Source organism: Corvus moneduloides, chromosome 28, assembly GCF_009650955.1.
Source record: "Corvus moneduloides isolate bCorMon1 chromosome 28, bCorMon1.pri, whole genome shotgun sequence".
Classification (NCBI taxonomy): Eukaryota; Metazoa; Chordata; class Aves; order Passeriformes; family Corvidae; genus Corvus; species Corvus moneduloides.
Window position 1 is genome coordinate 4,781,969 of NC_045503.1, and position 20,305 is coordinate 4,802,273.

The window sequence follows — 20,305 nt, forward strand, 5'->3', positions numbered from 1 at the left end:
CATTCCATGACCTGCAGTGGTGGCTCTGCCTGTTCTTCCCACGTCACCTGTGGGATGTCGTTACCCCGGGATTTGCCCCTGGAGTCCCTCTGGCTCTGCTCCCAGGTGCTGTGGCTGTGCTGGGAGGGTTTTGCCCCTGGGTGCTGCTTTGCTCTGGGAAGGGGCCGCACTCAGTCCCTTGGGGCGGCTCCTGCTCGCTCCCAGATCCGTGCGAGACCGGAGCCGTTTTCCACCTGAGGAGGGAGTCAGGGCCCAGCAGGAGAGCCCCGGGCTGAGCTCGGCTCTGCTGCTCTAAGATGGTTCCTGGCCCGCGCTGATCCTGGGTTATTTTAAGTGCGTCTGGCTGCAGCTCCTGGGAGCGTTCCCGTGTCAGTGGGCAGGAGCAGAGCGGGATCCACGCGCGGAGCCGGGCTGTGCCAGAGGCTCGGGAATGCTGGAATGCTGCTGGAATGGAGGGAGTGCTCTGCTCCCAGCCCAGCCAGGCCAAAGGGTTGCAGCTGGAGCCCTGGGGATGGAGGCAGCTCCTCCTGGAATTCCAGCCTGCGTGGCCTCGCCTCCTGCTACGATGCCCTTGGAAAAGAGGGACAACGACTGCCCAGGGATTTGGGCTTTTCAAACTCCCCATGTGCATCCCCTGGGATGACCCCTATGGGATTCTGCCATGCTCATCCTTCAGATAAAACATCCCAAATCAGACAAAACATCCCAGATCTTTGTAGGGTTGGAGTGGATGATCTCCAGAGGCCCCTTCCAACCCCACCCATTCCAGGCGGCTGTGATTAACGGGAATGAAGCTGCTTCTTGAGAAAACCTCTCTCCTCCAGCATTCCCAGCATTCCCACCTTCTCCTCAGTCCCTTCCCCTCCGTGGAAGCCAGGCTTGGCTCAAGGCACCCAATTTCTTCATTCCCAACCCCAGCTCTGGGTTTTCCATCTCCCTCTGGCCCTCCCTCACCCTGGGATGATGCTCTGCCACATCCACAGGCTCCCATTGATCCTGGGGCTGTGTGGCTGATTCCTGGCTCTCAGAAAGGATTGGAAGGCATTGATGTGGGCATGGATAACAGGAGGAAAAGGGAGGGCAGAGAAAGAAATAAATATTCCCATTGTTCCCAGCACCCAAAGAAAAAGGCCACTGGTGTCCAGTGGTCTTGGAGCACTCAGGGACTGGAGTGACCAGATCCAGTTGCAAAAATTCCTTACAGTCAAATCCCTTTGACTCCTGGGCAGGCTGAGAAGCCCAGATCCCAAGGGCCCTTAAAAACGAAGGGCAGGTTCTCGAGTGAGAAATGGCTCCTGCGACCCCTCCTGCACCTCAAACCCTCACTCAGGGCAGCAACCCCAGACTTGGCTCCGTTCCCGGTGGCTCCGGAGGGCTGGGATCACCCTGCTCCCTCCTTTCCCCTCCTGCCCCTGGAGCCGCTGCTGCAGGAAGAGAACGCCCCTGGGACAAGCACGAGGAAATCTGTGCAGCTGGAACTGGAGCCCACTGAGGGATCATTGTTCCCCTGGCCCTGGGCAGAGCAGGGCTGCTCCCGGGGAGGGATTCCTGGTGGGCAGCACAGGGGGAGCTGCCAGGGCTGGAGCTGCTGCCTCAAGGGTTCCCAGGCTCCCTGTGGGGTGACCCTGGCCATGCCCTGGATTTGTGTCCAAATCTCTCCTTCCCAGCCCTTCAGCTGGAAATCTCCCTCATTGAAACCCCTTTTCCAGGCAGAGAACCCCAGTGGGATGAGAATTGGGACATGTTTTAAATAAAGTCCTACTGGGCTTGGACAGCAGCTGCAGATGTCACCAGCCAGCTCCTGCAGAGCCAAAAATCCCAGGGATTCTCCTGTGGATTCCCCAAAATGGTGCTGATCCCTTGTCCTTGAAACAATTCTGGAGAGCTGCCATTGTGGATCAGCGTTGGGAGGTTGGACTTTATGATCTCAGAGGTTGTTTCCAAATTTAATAATTCTGGGATCATCCCTGGCCCGGCTTCTGCTGCTTTGAGGCCTCAGGATCCTTTGGTGCTGTGGAGTTTCCCTTTGGGCAAAGCAGGTCAGTCCCAATTCCAGGTTTGGTTCTCTCAGAGTGGCCAAAGGAATGAACCAAGGGGGGATTTTCTCGGCACAGCTTGAAATGCAAATAAAGGTTGGGTCAGCTGTTTAAATTTGGAGTTGTTTCACAGTGTGGGCACGTGGGTGACCTTGACAACTGCATTTTGTGGAATTATCTCTTCTCCAAAGCCACACAGGGAACATTTAATCCCATTTATCCATGGTGTCCATTTAACAGCTCAGGACACCACTGCAAATATTTGCTTTGGCTTTGCCTTCACAGACCCCCAGCTTTCCCTTTCAGGGAGATAAACCAGTTTCAGTCTGGGATCTCTGCTGGTCTGAGCCTTCCCTTGGCTCCAAGGCTTGCAGGAAGGAATTTGGATGGAACTGGAATTAAAATCCAGCTGAGCTCAGCTGTGTCCCATGGGCTGGACTGGTACAGTCCCTGGGCACCAGCCCAGGCACTGCCCTGGACACTTAGGTTGCTGTGAGAGGGTCCAAAAATTTGGATGTTGGGTCTGGATGGAGGAAAATGGAGAAATGTTGAGGATTTGCTGTTGGATTTAAGGGTGGAGCAGTGCAGAGTCCTGAGTGTTCTCCTGTGGGGAAACCTTCCCCGGCTTCCTGGACTGGCTGCAGCTCTGGTTATTTGTCTCCTGAAATAATTTGTTTCCCAATGCGAGTTAATCAGAGTTTTCCTTTCCCACACCTTTTATTCCAGCTTCCAAAGCCTTTTACAGTGTTTTCCTGCCATTCCTGGGGCATTTTATCCATGGCAGAAGTGTTTTCCCTCCCCAAAAGCCCGGTGAGGGACAGACACATCCAAGGACTCAAGGGACAGCCACCAACCCCAACAAGATCGGGATTTTCCCCTTCCCTTTGGGCATTTTTTTGCTCCCTCCTGCTGGGTTAATGGTTGGGATGATCCCTGAGGTGTTTTCCAGCCCCAGTGATCCTGGGATTTATCCTTGTCTGTGCCTCCCTTTCTCCCTCCATCTCCAAATCCTGTCATTTCCCACATGGGACAAGAAAACGGAGCCACACCAGAAGTTCAGAGAGAGAAATGGAACTCAGGTGGCTTTTTAGGGAGGTTTTTACACTCTGGAAGATAAAAATGCCCAAACATTGGTTCAGTTTCTCTTAATTATCATCCACAAGTGGCACAAACCAATTCCTGTGGGTTTTGTAGAATCCCAGAGTGGTTTGGCTTGGAAGGACCTCAGAGATCACCCAGAATCCACGGAAACCATGGGACTGGGAGGGAGGAGCTGCTCCCAGTGACTCTGGGTGCCCAACACGAGCTGTCCCTGCTCAAGGGCACTTGGAGAGGCCTTGGAAAGAGGCTCCAGCAGTTCAGGCCAAAGGCTGGATGTGTTTCTGCTGGAATTACATTTATACGGAGCTCATTCCCATCCCAGCCTCCTTCAATAAAGGGGAAGTATGAAATAAATGCAAAGCAGGGATTAAATGCAAAATAAACAAGCCTCTTATGCAGCCCAGCTTTCCCAAACAACAATTAATAAACGGATGGGGAGCCGTAAACCACAGCCCCAGCCCGGCTTTAATCTGGCCTTAAACTCATTAAAGGAGAGACAATTTCAAATGAGCCTCTCCTGAAGGGCCCAGCCCTGGCAAATCCCGTTCTGAGGCAGCACTGGAATGGGATTATTGCTTTAATGAACTCTTGAACAATTTCCAGGAGTAGGAATGTGTGGAACAAAGGGAGAGCAGGGATGATTAGGCTGGGCCGTGCTGGCACTGCCATTTGCTGGGACCTCAGCGCTGCCTGTTTGTCCCGGGAAGAATAAAGGCCTGACTTCAAACACAACTCGTTATGTCAAGCCCATTAATTACGAGCTGGCCCCTGCAAGTGAGAAGATGGATGGGGAGAGCACGTTGGGATGTTTGTGGGACCCTGCCCTGGCCCGGGCTGAGGGCAGCACACAGAGGTGGCCAAATTCATTGTGGGGAAAAGGGAACGGGAGCAGCTTCCAGCGGATTTTTGACACCTCCTCATTTTCCACTGGGGAATGGAGAGGGAAATGTTGGAGCTGCAGAACAGGAGCTGAGGGATGCAGGGGGATTCTCCATCCCCTCCCTGAGCTGGGATGCAAAGGAGGGGGAAAGCCACGGGCTGGGATTTGGGGCCACAGGACACAAATGAGCCTGGAACTGACTCTGGGGTGATGTTACAGATCAAGGCTGGAGCTCCACCACCTCTGAGTGTCCTCAGAGAGGGGCACAGGTGAGTTCCAGCAGCATTTCCATCCAGGTCCATCCCTGACCTTGCAGTTCCACCAGAATCTTAGGAATTAAAAAGGTTTCAAACCCACTGGAGGTGGCACTTGGGGACATGCTGGTGACCGTGGGGGTGGTGCTGGCTGATGATCTCAAAGGTCCTTTCCAGCCTCAACAATTCCATGATTCTCTGAACCAAGGTGCTCCTCAGAGGCACCTGAAGCTGAAATTTCCCGATTTTTAACTCAGTCCTGGATTTCAGGGAGCCAGATCCCCTCGTTGGGAGGGGAAATGAGCTTTAACTACAATGATTTAAACACTTCAAAAACCAAACCAGTGAAAGAGCCCCAAATTTCCTTCAGTAAAGGTGCAACTGGAGTTCTGCCCCTGTGATCCAGCCACCTCTGGAGCACATTCCTGCTTCCAGCTCCACGTCCTCCACACGTCCCAGCCTTGTTCCCAGCCAGGGCTGGAATACTACGAACAACACCAGGAACAACGTGAAGGCAGCACTTGGAAACCTCTGACTCGAGACTTTTGTTCCTCAGTTTTCCTTGGGCCCTGATTTATGTTGTGAAATGGTTGATCTTGGCCTCCTGGCCATGGCTGGGTTCTCTTGTTTTTGGCAGGAATCGTGAGGGAGAATATTGGAATGGCAAAGGAATATCTGGCAGAGGAGTGCAGAGGTTATATGGGTTTTGTCTGGAAGTTTTAAGGGCTGTATTTGAAGTTTTGATTTATTTCAGAATTTAAGGGGGGGAAAAAAATGGGAGAGTTGGTGGTGCTGCTTTCCAAATGAAAGTGTGAAGCAGTTCCTGGAAATCAGTTGGATTTTCAGTCTTTTTTCGAAGGAAAAAGGTTCCTTTGTGGTCTGCAGGGGTTGAATTAAATGTGCACCAAAAGGGAGATTTTCCTACCATCACTCACAGGAGGCGTGTGAAGAAACTCAGTAAAGGGGAAAAATGCTCGTATGGACAAAGCAAAGGTGGAGAACAAGACTTGGTAGATCCCCCCCTTGCTGAAAAGATATAAACCAGAAAAGGATCAGGATTATGGGGCTTGAGCCTGGCTTTACCCAGAGCAGCTGGAACCCAACCCCTGCACAGCCTTGGCGAGACTTTCCTCCTGTTTTGCTTCGTTTCTTTGATGAAACCGAATAAGAATGATTTTAAAAATTAATTCCAGCTCCCAGAGGTGAGGCCCTGGAAGAGATTTCCCAGAGCAGCTGTGGCTGCCCCTGGATCCCTGGAAATGTCCAAGGCCAGGCTGGAGCACCCTGGGACAGTGGGAGGAGTCCCTGCCCATGGCAGGGGTGGAATTGTATGGGATTGAAGGTCCTTCCAACCCAAACCAGTCTGGGATTTTATGATCCCATGTTTCTACATGCTGAGTTTGGAATATTTTTGTGCTGGAATGTTACACATCCAAATTTCTGTTGGAAGTTCTGAGGCTTGTGGCTTTTCCTCGAGGCGCAGACATTCAGCACCTCTCACCTTTACACCCCAGCTCTTAGGACCAAAAATAATTGGAATTGTTGGGACTTGAATCCATTCCTAAAAGTCCTCAGGAGCTGCTCTGGAGAACCAGGGATGGGGTTCCAGGTGGGAGGAATTCAGAACCCCCTTTGCAGGACCTTGGCACTGTCCCTGCATTGAGCAGGGGCAGATCTGACTTTTCCAGGGGGATTTCTGGAATTTTTCCTTCGCAAATTCCTCATCAAACACATCCAGGCCTGGGGGAGCGAGCAGAGAACTCCTCAAAGTGAGAATTCCCTGGAATGAATCCTTGCAGCGTTTACGGGGGGGATCTGGTCGGTCCCAAAGGAGGAGGACACGAATGTGCTGCAGATCCCAAAGTCAGCATTGTTCGGGATCTGTTCCCACGCCCTGACACAATCCCAAATCCCTCTGCTGGGGGAGATGCTTTCCCAGAACCCCCCTGACATTTGGCACCAGTTATTGTCCCCTGGTGATCCCCACCGAGGCCGGGGGGGCTCCAGAGCTGTCCCCACTCATTGTCAGAGCTGATCCCAGGGGTGCAGCAAAAAACCGGGTGCAGACCAAAACCAGAGCAAATCCTGAACTGGGGGAAGATTTCCAGCTCGGATGGAGAGGTGGGATCATTGTCCCTGGAAAACCACAGGCTGAAGTCATCCACATTCATTTGATTTCACTCTGAATTTCACAATGAGAGAAGGGCTGCGGGGGGGGGAGTCACAAATAATCCCCAGAGAAACTTCCCCGTCTCTTCCTTAAAGAAGCTTTTCCACGGATAGCAGACATCCGTCTTTTGGCACTGAAAATCCTCATCATCCTGAAATTCGGGAAATTTTCACTGGTGAAGCAAAAGGTGCCTCTGGATGGTTGGGAAAACCTGGAGTCGATGGCCATTCCCAAAAGTGAACAAGTTGGGAATTGGCTGAATCTCTTTCTGGAGGGTTCGGTTTCTCCCACAAATTTTTCTTAAGATGAGACTTGAAGACAGAAGAACTTTCCAATAAGGAAAGGGACAGGGAAGGTGGGAACTGGGAATTCCGTTCTCCCCTGTCAGAGCGGCTGCTCCCCAAACTGGAGGAGCTGGCAGAGCAGGAGAGAGATCCCGCGGCTCGAGTTACACAGAGAATGCAGAGAGAGAAAGGCAAAATAACTGGGAAATATTGGGACGTTCCCAAAATACTGGCAAAGCCGAATGGATCCCAAAGTTAGGAGAGAGTGCTCGAGCAGGAGAGGGAGGAACAGCTCCGCTGGAATCTGAGCCTGCGGGGATTCTCTGCACGGACTTCCCGCACTGTTTCCCTCCCTCTCCAGCCTTTCCCAGGATCTGGCAACACCCGCAGGACCGAGCCCTTCCCAGCTCCTTTCCCAGCCCCTCGGCCGCATCCCGGGACTCCCGGGGGCCTTTCCCAGGTTCCTGCAGCCCCATCCAAGTGCCGCGTGTGTCCCGTTCCCTGGGCAGGGGCCGCGCCCCCGGCCCGGCTCCCGCTGGGATCCGGTGTGGATTTGGGAGGGGGCTCCTCCTGCCCACGTTTCACATCCAGCATTTCCCAGCCCACGGCTCTGCTCCAGCGGTTTTTGCCTCGTTTCCCAGCTCTCCGCTGGAGGCAGTGCCAGAGGGCAGCGCTCGGTGCCATCCTTTGAAATTCCCGCTGACTCCGTCCCTGTTTATCTCCGTAACCCCCGGGGTTGTTTCGAGAGCACAAAGGCGATGCCGAGCGTTTGTTTTCCCTCTGTCCTTCCTCAGCAGCCCTCTTTTAGTCACAGTCACCGCATTTGCATAATTCTCATTAGCTAATGAGCCCTTTCAGCGGCACTGAAGGTGAGAAGGGACGATCCATCCATGGAAAAACGCTCCAGGACTGCGCCCGGTCTGGGAAAAACCCCCAAGGAGGCAGAGCTGAGAGTGAGGAGGGGAAAAAAAACCTCTGTATTTTTAAATTTAATTTTTAATTGAATTTTTAATATATATTTTTAAAATTTTAATTATGTCCTCATCCCTGGCAGTGTCCAAGGCCAGGTTGGACGGGGCTTGGAGCAGCCTGGGATAGTGGAAGGCGTCCGTGTCCCTGGCAGAGGTGGAATTCCATGAGTTTTAAGGTCCTTCCATCCAAACCATTCTGTGATTCCATGATTTTAAGACATCCCTTTTATCCCGACCTTCTTTCTGATGGAAATGAGGGATTCTAACCTGTGTTTCCTGGCACTGAGCAAACTGCTGATAAAAATAAATTAAAATAAAATAAATTTTTAAAAATTAAAAATTAAATTAAATTAAAATAAATTTAAAAAATAAAAAATTGCAAAAGCAAATTTATCCCAAATTTACCGAAGATGCTATCTTTTCCCCCCCTTACAAACCAGCGTTGTCCTTCTGGAGTTATTGCTTTGGAATCTCATTCCCTTCTCCCTCTGGGTCATTCCTGGGACACCATTAATCCCAGCCCGTTCAGAGTGGATTCTCCCCATGGTTTATTTTGAAACTCCGCTAATTTTTAGCAGATGCTCATCAAGGTTCACTTTGGGAGGAACAATTGGCATCTTTTCGTTTCACCCTCCATCTCCCCGGATCCCTGCACGAAATCCTTGGGTGAATCCCTTTTGGGAAGAGGTGCTGTCTGCCCCCTAATTAAAAATCCTCCACTTTATCCATTCCACTGAACTCCCTTCTCTCTCGGTCTGTGGGATTGATGCCACATTCCTCTTCCTCCACTGATTTTGACCAAACCCCTCCAAAATTCTAAATGGGAGGGAATGGAGTTTGGAGGGAGATGTCCCACAGGGAGCTCTTCCCTGCTCTCCTGCAGAGCCTGGATTTATCCAAAGGCACTGGAACAGAGGGAAAAACCCCAAACTGTGTTTGATTTTCAGCCCCAACGTCTGTGGCTCGAGGTTCCACTCCTACTGCTGTCCCGGCTGGAAAACCCTGCCTGGAGGGAACCAGTGCATTGTCCGTGAGTATCCCTTTATCCCTTTATCCATTTTACCCATTTCCCTGCTCCAAGGGAGCTGCCAGCCCTGTGGGAAGGAATTCCCAGCTCCCACTGCAGAGCTCAGGACGGGGCAGGAGCAGGGATTGTGGGAATGCCCAGCTCCGCTAATCCCGATTAAACCGGGGTGGCTCCAACTGGTCCCAGTTATTTAATTCAGCCTTTAATCCTCTCCTGAGGTGTCCCTTGGCTGTGCCTGCTTTGGGACAGGAGGCTCCTGACAAAGTGATTTTGCTGCTGAGGAAGTGATTTCCTGCTTGTTCCCATGGAATAATTCAGCTGGACACCAGCTGATGGTGACACTGCAGACCTGGTGTCACCAGAGGTGTCTCCCAGAGGGAATTTGCATCTTTGAGGGGCCACAGGAGGATGATTGAGATAAATCTCACCTGGACTGGGAGTTTTCCTTGCTGTCTGGGCTCTCCAGGGCTGGAGAATCCATGAATCCAGAGAATCCAGGCTGACGTCCTGCATTTCTGCAGGATAAAGGTGTCCCTGCCCATGGATGGGATGGGATTTAAGGTCCTTCCCACTCCTGCTCTGCCCACGGAGGTGCCCCAGGCCCTCCCTGGGTGATTCCTCTCCCGAGGGATGAATCCAGAGCCAGAGCCAGGTCTGTGAATGAGTTCCACGTGCTAATCCCAGTGTCCCTCTGTGCCATCAGCAATCTGCAGGAATTCCTGCGGGGATGGATTCTGCTCCCGGCCCAACATGTGCACCTGCTCCAATGGACAACTTTCCCCCAACTGCGGCTCAGCTGGAGGTAAGGGAATTCTGCTGCTGATCCCAGGGGTTCTGTGCTCTCCCAAAAGGGAAAGGAATCAAATCTCTGCAGTTCTACCCTGAACTGGGCAGAGCCCACAAAATATTCCGTGTTTCAGGGTGCTTTCCCTGAAGGCTTTTCCTGCAGAAATAAACGGGATTTTGGAGTGTTTTAAGGTCTCAGATGGAGAGAGACATCCCAGGAATTAATTTCCCATCAGTGCCCAGCTGCAGAGGAGCCTCTGTGATAAAGTGACCCCTCAAACCCCCAGTCAGGGGGTGCCTGGGAGAGGGAAGTTCCCAGGATCGGCTTCCCAGGTGCCACATTTCGCTCCAGATATCCCTGCGGATGCCCCGGGAGGCAGCGGAGCCTGCAGCCCTCGGGGACGGGAAGGTGCTGGAGCCACGAAACTCCGGGAGTCAGGGTCCATGTGGGAGCAATCAGGGAGGAATTCCAGGAATGCCGAGAGCAGTGCATCCATCTGGGCACGGCCGTGGCATTCCCGGGAGCCCGGGCTGGATGTGAGGCGGGGGGGGCTCCTCTGCGGGGGCTCCTCCAATCTGGAATTCGCTGTTGGGGGCTGGATTTCTGTGGAAAAGCAGACAAATTGTGCATTCCAGAGGCAAGAAAAGCCACTGTGCCTCCTCTGGAATAACAAAGAGCGGCGTTTCCTGCCTGGTTTCCTGCTCCAGGGAGTAAAGATGTTTTAGGAGTGTTCTGAAGGGGCTGTTTAGGTGGAGTAGGGAGTGAGTAGAGACAAAAACCCCACAGCTGATCCCTGGCAGAGCCACTGATCCCTTCCAATAAGTTGTAGGACTAATCCAGTCCAATCCAATCCTAGGAAAAGCTAACGAGGACGAGCTGCCATCCTCCTTTTCCTGCCATTTCTTCTTTCCCTACAACTTTGGCCTCTGCTACCCTGGCAAATCCTGATAAAGCCTTGAAATTCCTGGTTGGAAGGTGTTCTTCTGCATTCCAGATCCGCAGGGGACTCCAACAGTGCCAGGCTTGGACACTCTGAGGCTGGACTGGGCTTGGAGCAACCCGGGACAGTGGAAGGTGCCTGCCCATGGAAGGGGTGGAATGGGATGAGCTTTAAGGTCCCTTTCAGCCCAAGCCTGTCGGGGATTCCCTGATAAATCAGAAGGTGATGGGATCTCAGGGATTTTGGGATCATGGCAGGAGTCAGAAATGGGACCTGGAAGAGTCTTTGCCAGTTGGTTGGAAATTTCTGGACCAGGACTCTTCTTGTGTCTGAAGTCCCCGAATTCCTCAGCTCCTCTGAACCTTATCCCAAGCTCCCTGCAGTGCGAGGCTCGGGATGTGCAGGGAGGAGCTGCCCGGGGCCAGCTGTGACACACAGACCCCTCCCAGCCCCCTCTGTCTCCGGGCAGCCTCCCAGATGTGCTGGAATTGCTTTCCCGGGGCTGCCTGAGTGAGGTGAGGGCTGTAGGGAAGCAGATTCCAGATTGGAGCCTTTTCCCAGTAGGAACGGCCTCGTGTCTGGTGATCCAGGCAAGGCTTTGAAGCCTCGAGCTCCGTTTCCTGAAGGATTAAACTCCCATCTAAATTTGGGCTGAGCCCTGGCCGTGGAGCACAAGGAAGACGAGGAGACATCGGGACGGATCCAAACCAGCCCTGGATCCAATGTCCTGCCCCTGTGCCGAGCACTTGGAGCACGGAGACTTCCCAGCCCACCCCTCCCTGCTCCCAGAACTCCCACAAACCAGCAGCAGCCACAGAATTATCCCACTTGGGAGTCCTGCTGCTCCTGGACAGGCGCTTGGCCCCAGCTCTTCCCAGCCTGGAGCTGGTGTTGGAGGAGCCACAGCTGAGCCTCCACTCCCACAAATCCGGCCCCTGGAGCTGCCGGGTCCCGGCCCCTCCTCTCCCTGGCAGCCAGAGCCGAGCTCTCCGTGGGGTTCTGATGTGAATCCACTTTTCGTGTGACTTGCTCCAGCCTCGGGCTCTTGCCTTTGGAGTGGTCGCACCTTCCTGAGGAGGAATGGGCTGTTCCAGGCATTCCAGAGGGAAAGCTGGGTGACCTGGGGTTGTAACTTGGTGTTGAGCCCCAAACCTCCCTTTTTGGGCTGCTTTAATCCCAAATTCCTTAAACGTCATGGAGTGATGAAACAGTTAAAGCCAACACTTTGTGTCCACAGCAGGATCAAACTTCCAGTTTATTTACTGCTATTGTTTTCCTGCAGTGCCTCAGTCACATCCAGTGGGTCACAATCCAGTGGGAAAGCTGAACTCTCACATGGAAGAATGGAGGATTCGTGCTTTTCTTTCCAAATTCCTTAAAAAAACCCTCTCCCAGTAACCGGATCTTGCCAAGGAGGCCACGTCGTGTTTGCAAAAGGAGGAGAAATGTCTTAGAGTTGATGGTTTTCCCCCACCAGAGAAATTCCATCCCCCCAAACACCTCAGAAGGCTTTGATAGGGAGGAATTTGGAAGATTTGACAGCCCAAAGTGTGAAAAGGGTTGAAAACGGAGCAATAATGGAAAACAGTGATAAAAAGGGTGGGAAATATTGGAAAAGTGTAAAATCCTGAAAGAAAGGATTGTGACAGGGAAATATCAGGAACTGTGCCCTTGTTTGCAGGAAATCCCAAAGCTGGAGAGGTTTAATTGGGGTGGATCCCTTAACGAAGTAGAAGGATGGATGCCTTTGGTGTGTGTGGAATGAGGTTTGGGATGGAGTCAGGGAAAGCTTCATCCCCCAGAGGGTGGTGGCCACGGAACAGGATCCCAGGGAATGGGCACATTCCCAACCCTGCCAGAGCTCCAGGAGGGATGCACGGGGTGGGGTTGTTGGGGTGTCTGGAGTCAGGAGCTGGGTCCAGGATCCCTGGGGGTCCCTCCCAGCCCAGCACATTCCATGACATCAGCAGCGTCCCCTGTCACTGAAGGACGTGGCCAGTCGGTGTCAGCTGGGACAGGAATTCCCGGCCCATCCCGCCCTGCCTGGGATCCCGGGTGACGTTTCCTGTCCTGTCCCCAGTGCAGAGCTGCAGCCTGCGGTGCATGAACGGGGGCAGCTGCTCCGAGGAGTCCTGCCTGTGCCAGAAGGGATTCACCGGCACCTACTGCGGGCAGCGTGAGTGCGGGACGGGATGGGAACGGGAACGGGAACGGGAACGGGAACGGGGGTGGGAACGGGATGGGAACGGGAACGGGAACGGGAACGGGGGTGGGAACGGGATGGGAACGGGAACGGGAACGGGAACGGGAACGGGGGTGGGAACGGGGGTGGGAACGGGATGGGAACGGGAACGGGAACGGGAACGGGAACGGGAACGGGGGTGGGAACGGGATGGGAACGGGAACGGGAACGGGAACGGGAACGGGAACGGGGGTGGGAACGGGATGGGAACGGGAACGGGAACGGGAACGGGAACGGGGGCGGGATGGGGATGGGAACGGGATGGGAACGGGAGTGGGAAAGGGAAAGGGCACCCAGGACACTCCAACGTCAGCACCGTGTTCTCCTTCCTTCGGAATCTCAGCCCTCCCTCCTGAGCAATACAGACACAGCTCTGTATCAAAATACAGATATTTGATAGAATGAATAGATTAATTTCTTTCCCAGCATAATACAGAATGTATTAATATGATATAGATTTTCCAAATTATTATAATATATTACAAATTATAATAATATAATAATATAATTATGATACAATTATAATATATTATAATATAAAATAATATATAATATTATTATATGTTATATGTTATATATAAAATATATTATATTATATATAAAATATATAATAATATATTATAATTTATTATAATATAAAATTATAAGATAACGTTGCAGATAGCATTGTATGTACTATATATACTGTATATAATATATAGATAATACAGAATATATAGATGTGTTATATATCCTAATATATTCATAATACACATCCCATCATTATATCAGATAGTACATGCATCATGTATTATATATAATCATTATATATACCTTATTATATGACCATGATATTATATTTGCTATATTACAATTATTAAATCATTATATCATTTATAAATGATATACATTTATATCTTTTATATCTATTGTACCATGTAATACATTTTAAGAAGCCTTTATTAAGCAAGTAAGCCCAATCTCCTTGAAAGAATCTCTTCTCAATTAGATCAATTAGAACTTCCCAAATTCCAATCCCTGGATCCGTGTGGGAATCACTCCCAGTGAAGTCAATGAGGATTTTTAAAGCACCCCAAAGTCCCCCTGAGCTCTGCCTGATCCCTTGGTGCTGAAACTTTCCCAAAAGTTCAGCCGGAGGCAAAGGCTCCATATGGAAAATTTCATCCTGAGCAGCAAAAGCTTGGGAAAATTCAAAGGAGCAGCAGCCCAGGGCTGGGGATGGAACGTGCAGCCCTCACTACGTGCTGCTCCCAGCTCCACCCCGCGCCTTCCCGCTCTGGCAGGACATCCCGGCAGGGTCGGGAATGCTGCATCCCCCTGGCCCCGGCCCAGCAGGCAGATCCCGGCTCCTCGGCTCCGGGGGGGAACTCAGGCAGAGCCTGGGATCGGAGCTGGGAGCTGGGCACTGAGCGGGGGCTGTGCAGGGCAGGGTCCTGGGGGGTCCCTTCCCGCTCTGGAGCTTCCATCAATCCATGAGTTTATTCGGGACACTTCCTTCGGCTCCAGCCTGGGAGCTCTGAGTGCAGGGTTTAACCAAGGCTAGCAGGACTAAGTTTAAGCCAGGAATATTTTAAGCCAGTGACTATTTTAAGTCAGGGAACACCCGAGTGCTGCTCAGACCTCAGTTCCTTGCTCTGGGCACGTGGGATTAAGTCCCTGAGCAGCCTCCCCTTCTCCCATTCCAGCTGCTGGCGTTCCTTACACATTTCCCTTTGTGCATTTTCCCGTTTGTATCTGTTCATCCTGACCCTGCCACTTAAATCCCAACGCTGGCCTGAGGGAACCGAGATTCCAGAGGCCAGAAAATCCTCTCCCGTGCAATAGGAGTTCATGGCCTTTGCAGAAAGGGGCTCAGGCAGGGACAGGGAACAATTCTTCCAAGGAAAAAATTAAAATCTCAGATTTTCTCCGCGTTTGCTCCGCTGAGGCTCCGGATGGGAGAACACGGAGCTGGTATTCCAAGCTCTGATACTCCAGCCACGATGGAGGTGACATCCCAAGCTCTGCCAGCAGCGTGTGTCCCACTGAGGGGGGGAGCAGAAGTGACGGAATTCCTGTTTTCCCTCGCAGCTGTGTGTGAGAACGGCTGCCAGAACGGGGGCAGGTGCATCGGGCCCAACCGCTGCGCTTGTGTCTACGGCTTCACCGGGCCCCAGTGCGAGCGAGGTAAGGGCACCTTCCCTGCGGTGCCAGGCCACAGCAGCAGGGCAGCTGAGCTCCAGGGTCCATCCCACTCTCTGGGTTTAGGTCCGGACATTCTGGGTTTTGTTGAATTTCTGCTCGTGCCCAGCTGGTGCTCCAGGCGCTCCGTGGGATTCCTGGCTGTGGGATGAGATCTCCCCGGGATGTGGCTCGGGGTGGCTTTGCTGGGTGACATTGGCTGTGTGTGAACAGAGAGCTGGGAATTCCTGAAAGAAACTTCTGGAGAAGTCTGGAAAATCCAAGTGTCCTGTGTGTGGGGAGAGGGGAAGAGGCAGGGGGCTGAGCAGGGGCAGACTTTGGGGCCAATGTATAAAATTCTTTACATAAAGGAGCATTTTCACAAAGCCTGCAGAGACTTGGCTGAGCCAGACTTGTGTGAGAGACAAAACAAATCCTCCAGCTGTGTCCACACAGCTCCTCCCCGCCAAGGCAAACAGAGCCTGCTCTGTCCGCCTGGGAACAGCATCCCGGGGCTTTGCAGCCAGGTGAGTGCTGGGACTGACCTTCCAGGGATAACCAGGGAGCCAGGGAGCAGCTTAACCCTTCCAAGGGAAAACTGCGCTCCTGCTCCATCCCCGGGGCTGCTGAGAGGAGTCCCTGAGCACCAGGGTTTGTGTCCTGTTGCTCCAGGGGGTGTTTGGTGGGTCCACAGGAATCCTTGGGAGTCTCCATAACGAGATTCCAGCAGCAGGACCTTCTGTAGCTCTCGGTTCGGCTCCAGCCCTCGCTCCTAAGGATTTTCCTGGAGAAGGATTAATTCAAAGCAGAGCCTGAAGCCCTTTCCTCACAGGGAGAAAGGACAAATCTCATCACAGAGCCAGGGAATGTCCTGCATTAGTAATGGGAGTAATGAGTGAGGAGCATAAACAAACACAAACCAAACACAAGAAATTTCACCTCAGCAGGAGGGAAAACTTCTTTCCCTGGAGGTGGCAGAGCCCTGGAACAGCTGCCCAGGGAGTTGGGGATTCTCCCTGTCTGGAGACTCCAAACCCACCAGGTTCCTGTGTCACCTGCTCCAGGTGACCCTGGCTTGGACTGGATGATCTCCAGCCCCAGAATTCTGGGATTCTGAGGGCCCCATTCCTGACAAAAAGAACTCATCCCCCCCCCAAATCCATCCAATTCCAGATTTATTTAAGGGCTTCGCTTGAACCTACTTTGCTATCGCCGTAGCAAGAAATAATTTTAGTTTTAAATTGGAATAAAGTGAATTTCTGAGTGCTAAGAACAGCTCCAGTAAGAGGCAGCTTTGTGCTGGGAGCGGAACAACCCCCCTCACACCTCATCCAGGAAATTCCCCTCTCCAGAGGTAAATACCCTTGGAGCAAGGAACTCACAGAATTCCAGCATCATTTCCTCCCTCTCCCTGACATCTTCGGGGACGAGGGACCGGGGGATATTTTGTGGAACCTGAGCCCCCATTACATCAGTGTGGGAGGAAAAGCTGCAGCCCAGAAAAGCTGAGGCTGTGGGGCCAGAGGCCAAGGGTTGGTCACGGTTCTACAGCACAATGAAGGATTTTGATGTCATGGCTCTGATTTCACCCTCCCTCAAGTAGGAAAAAATGACCTGGACCAAGTGACTGAGCTTGACTCAGGTGATGTTTGGAGCTCCTCCTGTGCTCCAGGGATGAGGTTTTTAATTTGGGGCTGTTTTTCCAGCCAAATGAAATCTTCCCCATGGAGGCCATGGAAGAAAATCTTTTTCATTGGAAAAATGGGTTTTTACAGGGACATTCTGCACCTTGGGAGGTCCCTCTGACCCGTGTGGCACAGGAGGCCCCTGGGGTGGGTTCTGCTCCTCGTGGTCCAAGGTTCCCAAAAGCTGAACCCAAAAACTCATGGGTGGAACATTTCCCCCTGAGCTGGGCTCTCCAGTCCCGTATCCATGGAGGAATTGTGCCCATGGAAAGAAAAGAGTCACATTTTCCTCCTTCCCCTCCTCTCTTCTGCTTCCATCAAGGAGCAGCTTTTTATTTCCGAGGGTCCCTTTGATGTCCCCGCAGGGAGGATCCCTGGAATTCCACACTTCTGTGTCTGCAGGTCCACCAAAATTTCTGACAGATTTTGATTCCTGTTTTTTGGGAGGTCCTGTGAACCCAGGATTCCTTGGAACTCCTCCAGTCCCAGCAAAGAGCTCTCCAGATACCCCCAGCTGCTGAAGTGCGGGGTGGAGGGATGAAGATGCTCCTGCCCATCACTAAAATCAGGGAAACCCAACCTGATTTTGTGGAATTCCTCTCTCAGGGGTGTCCTGGCCACCACCCCCTCCCAGCTCGTTATTCCAGGATAGACAAATCCCACAAAACCTCTGCCCAAAAATGCTCCCACACAAATTTCTGCTCCCTTTAGTCCTGTAAGGAACACTCAGGCCAGGAGGAATCCCCCAAGTTCAGCCACAGCCCGACCACCATCTCCAGATCTGCTTTTCCCTGGGATCCAGGAGCTGTGGTCTCTTCCAAGGGATCTGGGAAGTGCCAGGTTTCCACCTGAGTGCTTGGGAAGAGTCTGGAGCTCTGGAAGTGCCACCCCAGCACCTCCGCTGACCACCCACGACAAGTCCTGACCCCGAGGGCTCTTCCAGGCGTTTCCAAGCCCTGCTCTGACATTCCCACCTTTCCTGCCCTCTGGAACCCCCCAGCTCCGTGTTTCCCCGTGTTCTTTGTGCCTCAGGAGCTGCTCCTTGCAGGAGCCTGGAGCTCTCTCGGGTTTCATCAGGCCGAGACTTCGGCAGGAAACTGTAAAAATAGGACAGGAAAACGCAAAAAAAGTTCTCCCTTTACAATTTCCTTTGGATGTGTTTTTTCAGCACTTGGAATGTCTGGCCTTAGAAAGTGCCCCCGCCAGCTTTTTCTTTTCTGCAAAAGTCCAAACAGTTAAACTTGAGGAATGTGGCTGTGTTTGGATGAGGTAAGGAAATGACGAGCTGGAGAAAGTATTCCATGAGAAAGGAGCCCCTCAGGGAGACCCTAGGGCTGCTCCCACCCCCTCCCTCAGCCCGAGGGGCTGGAGAGCCTCAATCCAGGCTGGAAAACACCTGGAGAACAACAGGAATAATCCTTTGGGGTTGGCTCCTTCCCGTGGGATTGGGCTGGTGGCTCTGGGATGCTGATCCCTTGTGTGATGTCCTGAATATCCATGGAGGGACAGGACACAGGGAATGGCTACCTGTGGCCAGAGGGCAGGGATAAGTGGGATACTGGGAAGGAGTTGTGCCCTGGGAGGGTGGGGAGGAGCTGGGATGGAATTCCCAGAGAAGCTGTGGCTTCCCCATCCCGGCAAGTGTCCAAGGCCAGGATGGGCCACCCTGGGACAGGAACAAGATGGGCTTTAAGGTCCTTTCCAACCCCAAGCATTCCAGGATTCCAAGGTGTCTGTGAGCAGAGCATCCATTGTTCCACAGAGATTTGATTTTATCCTGTCTCCTCTGTGATCCCTGTCTCTCCTGATCCCTGTCTCTCCTGATCCCTGTCCCTGTCTCTCCTGATCCCTGTCTCTGTCTCTCCCTGTCCCTGTCTCTCCTGATCCCTGTCTCTCCTGATCCCTGTCCCTGTCTCTCCTGATCCCTGTCTCTGTCTCTCCCTGTCCCTGTCTCTCCTGATCCCTGTCTCTCCTGATCCCTGTCCCTGTCTCTCCTGATCCCTGTCTCTGTCTTTCCCTATCCCTGTCTCTCCCAATCCCTGTCTCTCCAGTGGCCTCCTGCCCAATCCTGGGATTTGTGTTGCTGTGGCCCCATCCCAGCGTGGGCAGGAGCTCCCTGGGGATGATCCACAGGCCACTTTTGCCCCGCAGCTTTTAAGGAAAAGCCTCCATTGTTTATTGTGAGAAGGAATTGGAGTTCTGGCAAAGGACAAAACTCCTCTTCCTCGGCTCTGTTTGTTTGTTTTGGAGAGGAGGAATTCGGCCCCTGGCCTGTCTCGGGAGGGAATTCCAGAGGGTGGGAGAAGAGAAAAGCTCCTCATTCCCTTCCCCTTCCCTTGCGCTGGGCTCTGGATCTACTCCCACGGTGGATTTGTGTGGCTGGGATTGTCCTTTAGATAACACAGAAAGTTGTGGAATTATCCCACTTTTCCATCTCCAGGGATCTGAATTCCCACTGGAATTGACTCAGGGACACCCTCCTGGCTCCATGGTTGTTGTAGGAGTGGAGGAAACTCTTTTTTCTTGTGAATTATTTTCAGAAGTTCCTGACCAAACCCTCCCCGTTTCCCCCAGGCACAGTCAGGACCAGTTAAAAGAGAATAAAATGTTCATTTTCAAAGCCTTTTTCATTCCCCCCCAGCAAAGGGGTGATCTCAATCCACTCCTAAATCCAGTCTCTCACATCCCACTGAAACTGGGGATGAAACAAAGCCGTGAGCGCTTCAGGTCCAGCTCCAGTTTCAATCCAGGTGCTACAAAACCTTTGGAAAACGCCCTTGTTGGGAGCCGTGTTCAGTTTGTTCCCTGCTTCAAAGAGCTGCTGGAATGAACATTCCCGTGCCAAATGACGGCGTTAAACCCTGCTGTTACCCCAGGGAAACATTCCCGTTGTTCTCCTCCGGCGCTGGGAGGCTGAGCCTGGAGAAGGCACCCTCCAGCCGTTGTCCCTCAGAGTCTGAGGGGCTCTGATGGGGATTTTGAACACTCTGAGGCTGATTATTCCTTTTTAATGAGGCCAAGCTGCATTTCTGGGATAAATTCTGGCTCTTTTTTACCTCTTGGAAGAGGTGAAGGAGGTTCTGGCAGCGTGGATTTGGGATAAGGAGGGCGGGCAGAGCGTTCCTGGTGCATCCCAAGTGCTGGGAATGTGGGAAGTGCCCAGGGCCGGGTGCTGGCTTGGCTGGTTCCAGAGGAATTGCCCCCATTCCAATGCCCCAGCCCTTCCACAGGACTCCATGTGGGCCATCCTGGACACGATAATTTGGGATATTGTGAGGAAGCTACTCCCAGAGGAACAGCATGGCTGGGTGTGAGAGCAGATCCCGCCCCAGTCACTGGAATTGTCAGGGATTCAGCTCTCGAGGGGTTCCCGAAATCCTCCCAATCCAGGATGCCTTGCAGTGCTTTAATGGGAACTTTACCTGGAGCTGGAGAGGTGGAACTGCTCCATGTCCCACACTGGGCTCTGCTGCTGGGAACAGGGAACAGCAATCCCAGCTTTCCCCTTGGCTTTTCCAAGGAAAAACCCAACTCCTGAAGGACAGCTACCTGCAGCAGGATTCCTGGAACATGGATCCCATACAGGGACTGTGAGAGGCTTCAGACATCTCCTAAGCCTCCCCATTTCCTTCATAAAATTTCATTGGTGCCTCATTAAAAATTTAATCATTTGCCCATTAAAATTAGCACCAGCTGGGGCTGGAAGGCAGCCAGGGCTCTCCAGACTGCAATTTCCTTGGCTTCGTTCCCTCCAGAGGAGTCATCTGC

The 20,305-nt window shown here is 52.4% G+C and overlaps 1 protein-coding gene across 2 annotated transcripts in view; it reads left to right on the top strand.

The window, feature by feature from the left end:
- Positions 1 to 20,305, top strand: part of LOC116435982 (fibrillin-2-like) — a 71,276-nt gene that overhangs the window by 2,600 nt on the left and 48,371 nt on the right. For both annotated transcript variants that reach the window (XM_032092748.1, XM_032092747.1), the window contains exons 3-6: positions 8,644 to 8,726; positions 9,427 to 9,525; positions 12,531 to 12,626; positions 14,763 to 14,858. In XM_032092748.1, the coding sequence (XP_031948639.1) occupies positions 8,644 to 8,726; positions 9,427 to 9,525; positions 12,531 to 12,626; positions 14,763 to 14,858 (374 nt within the window). The remainder of the gene's footprint in view (positions 1 to 8,643; positions 8,727 to 9,426; positions 9,526 to 12,530; positions 12,627 to 14,762; positions 14,859 to 20,305) is intronic.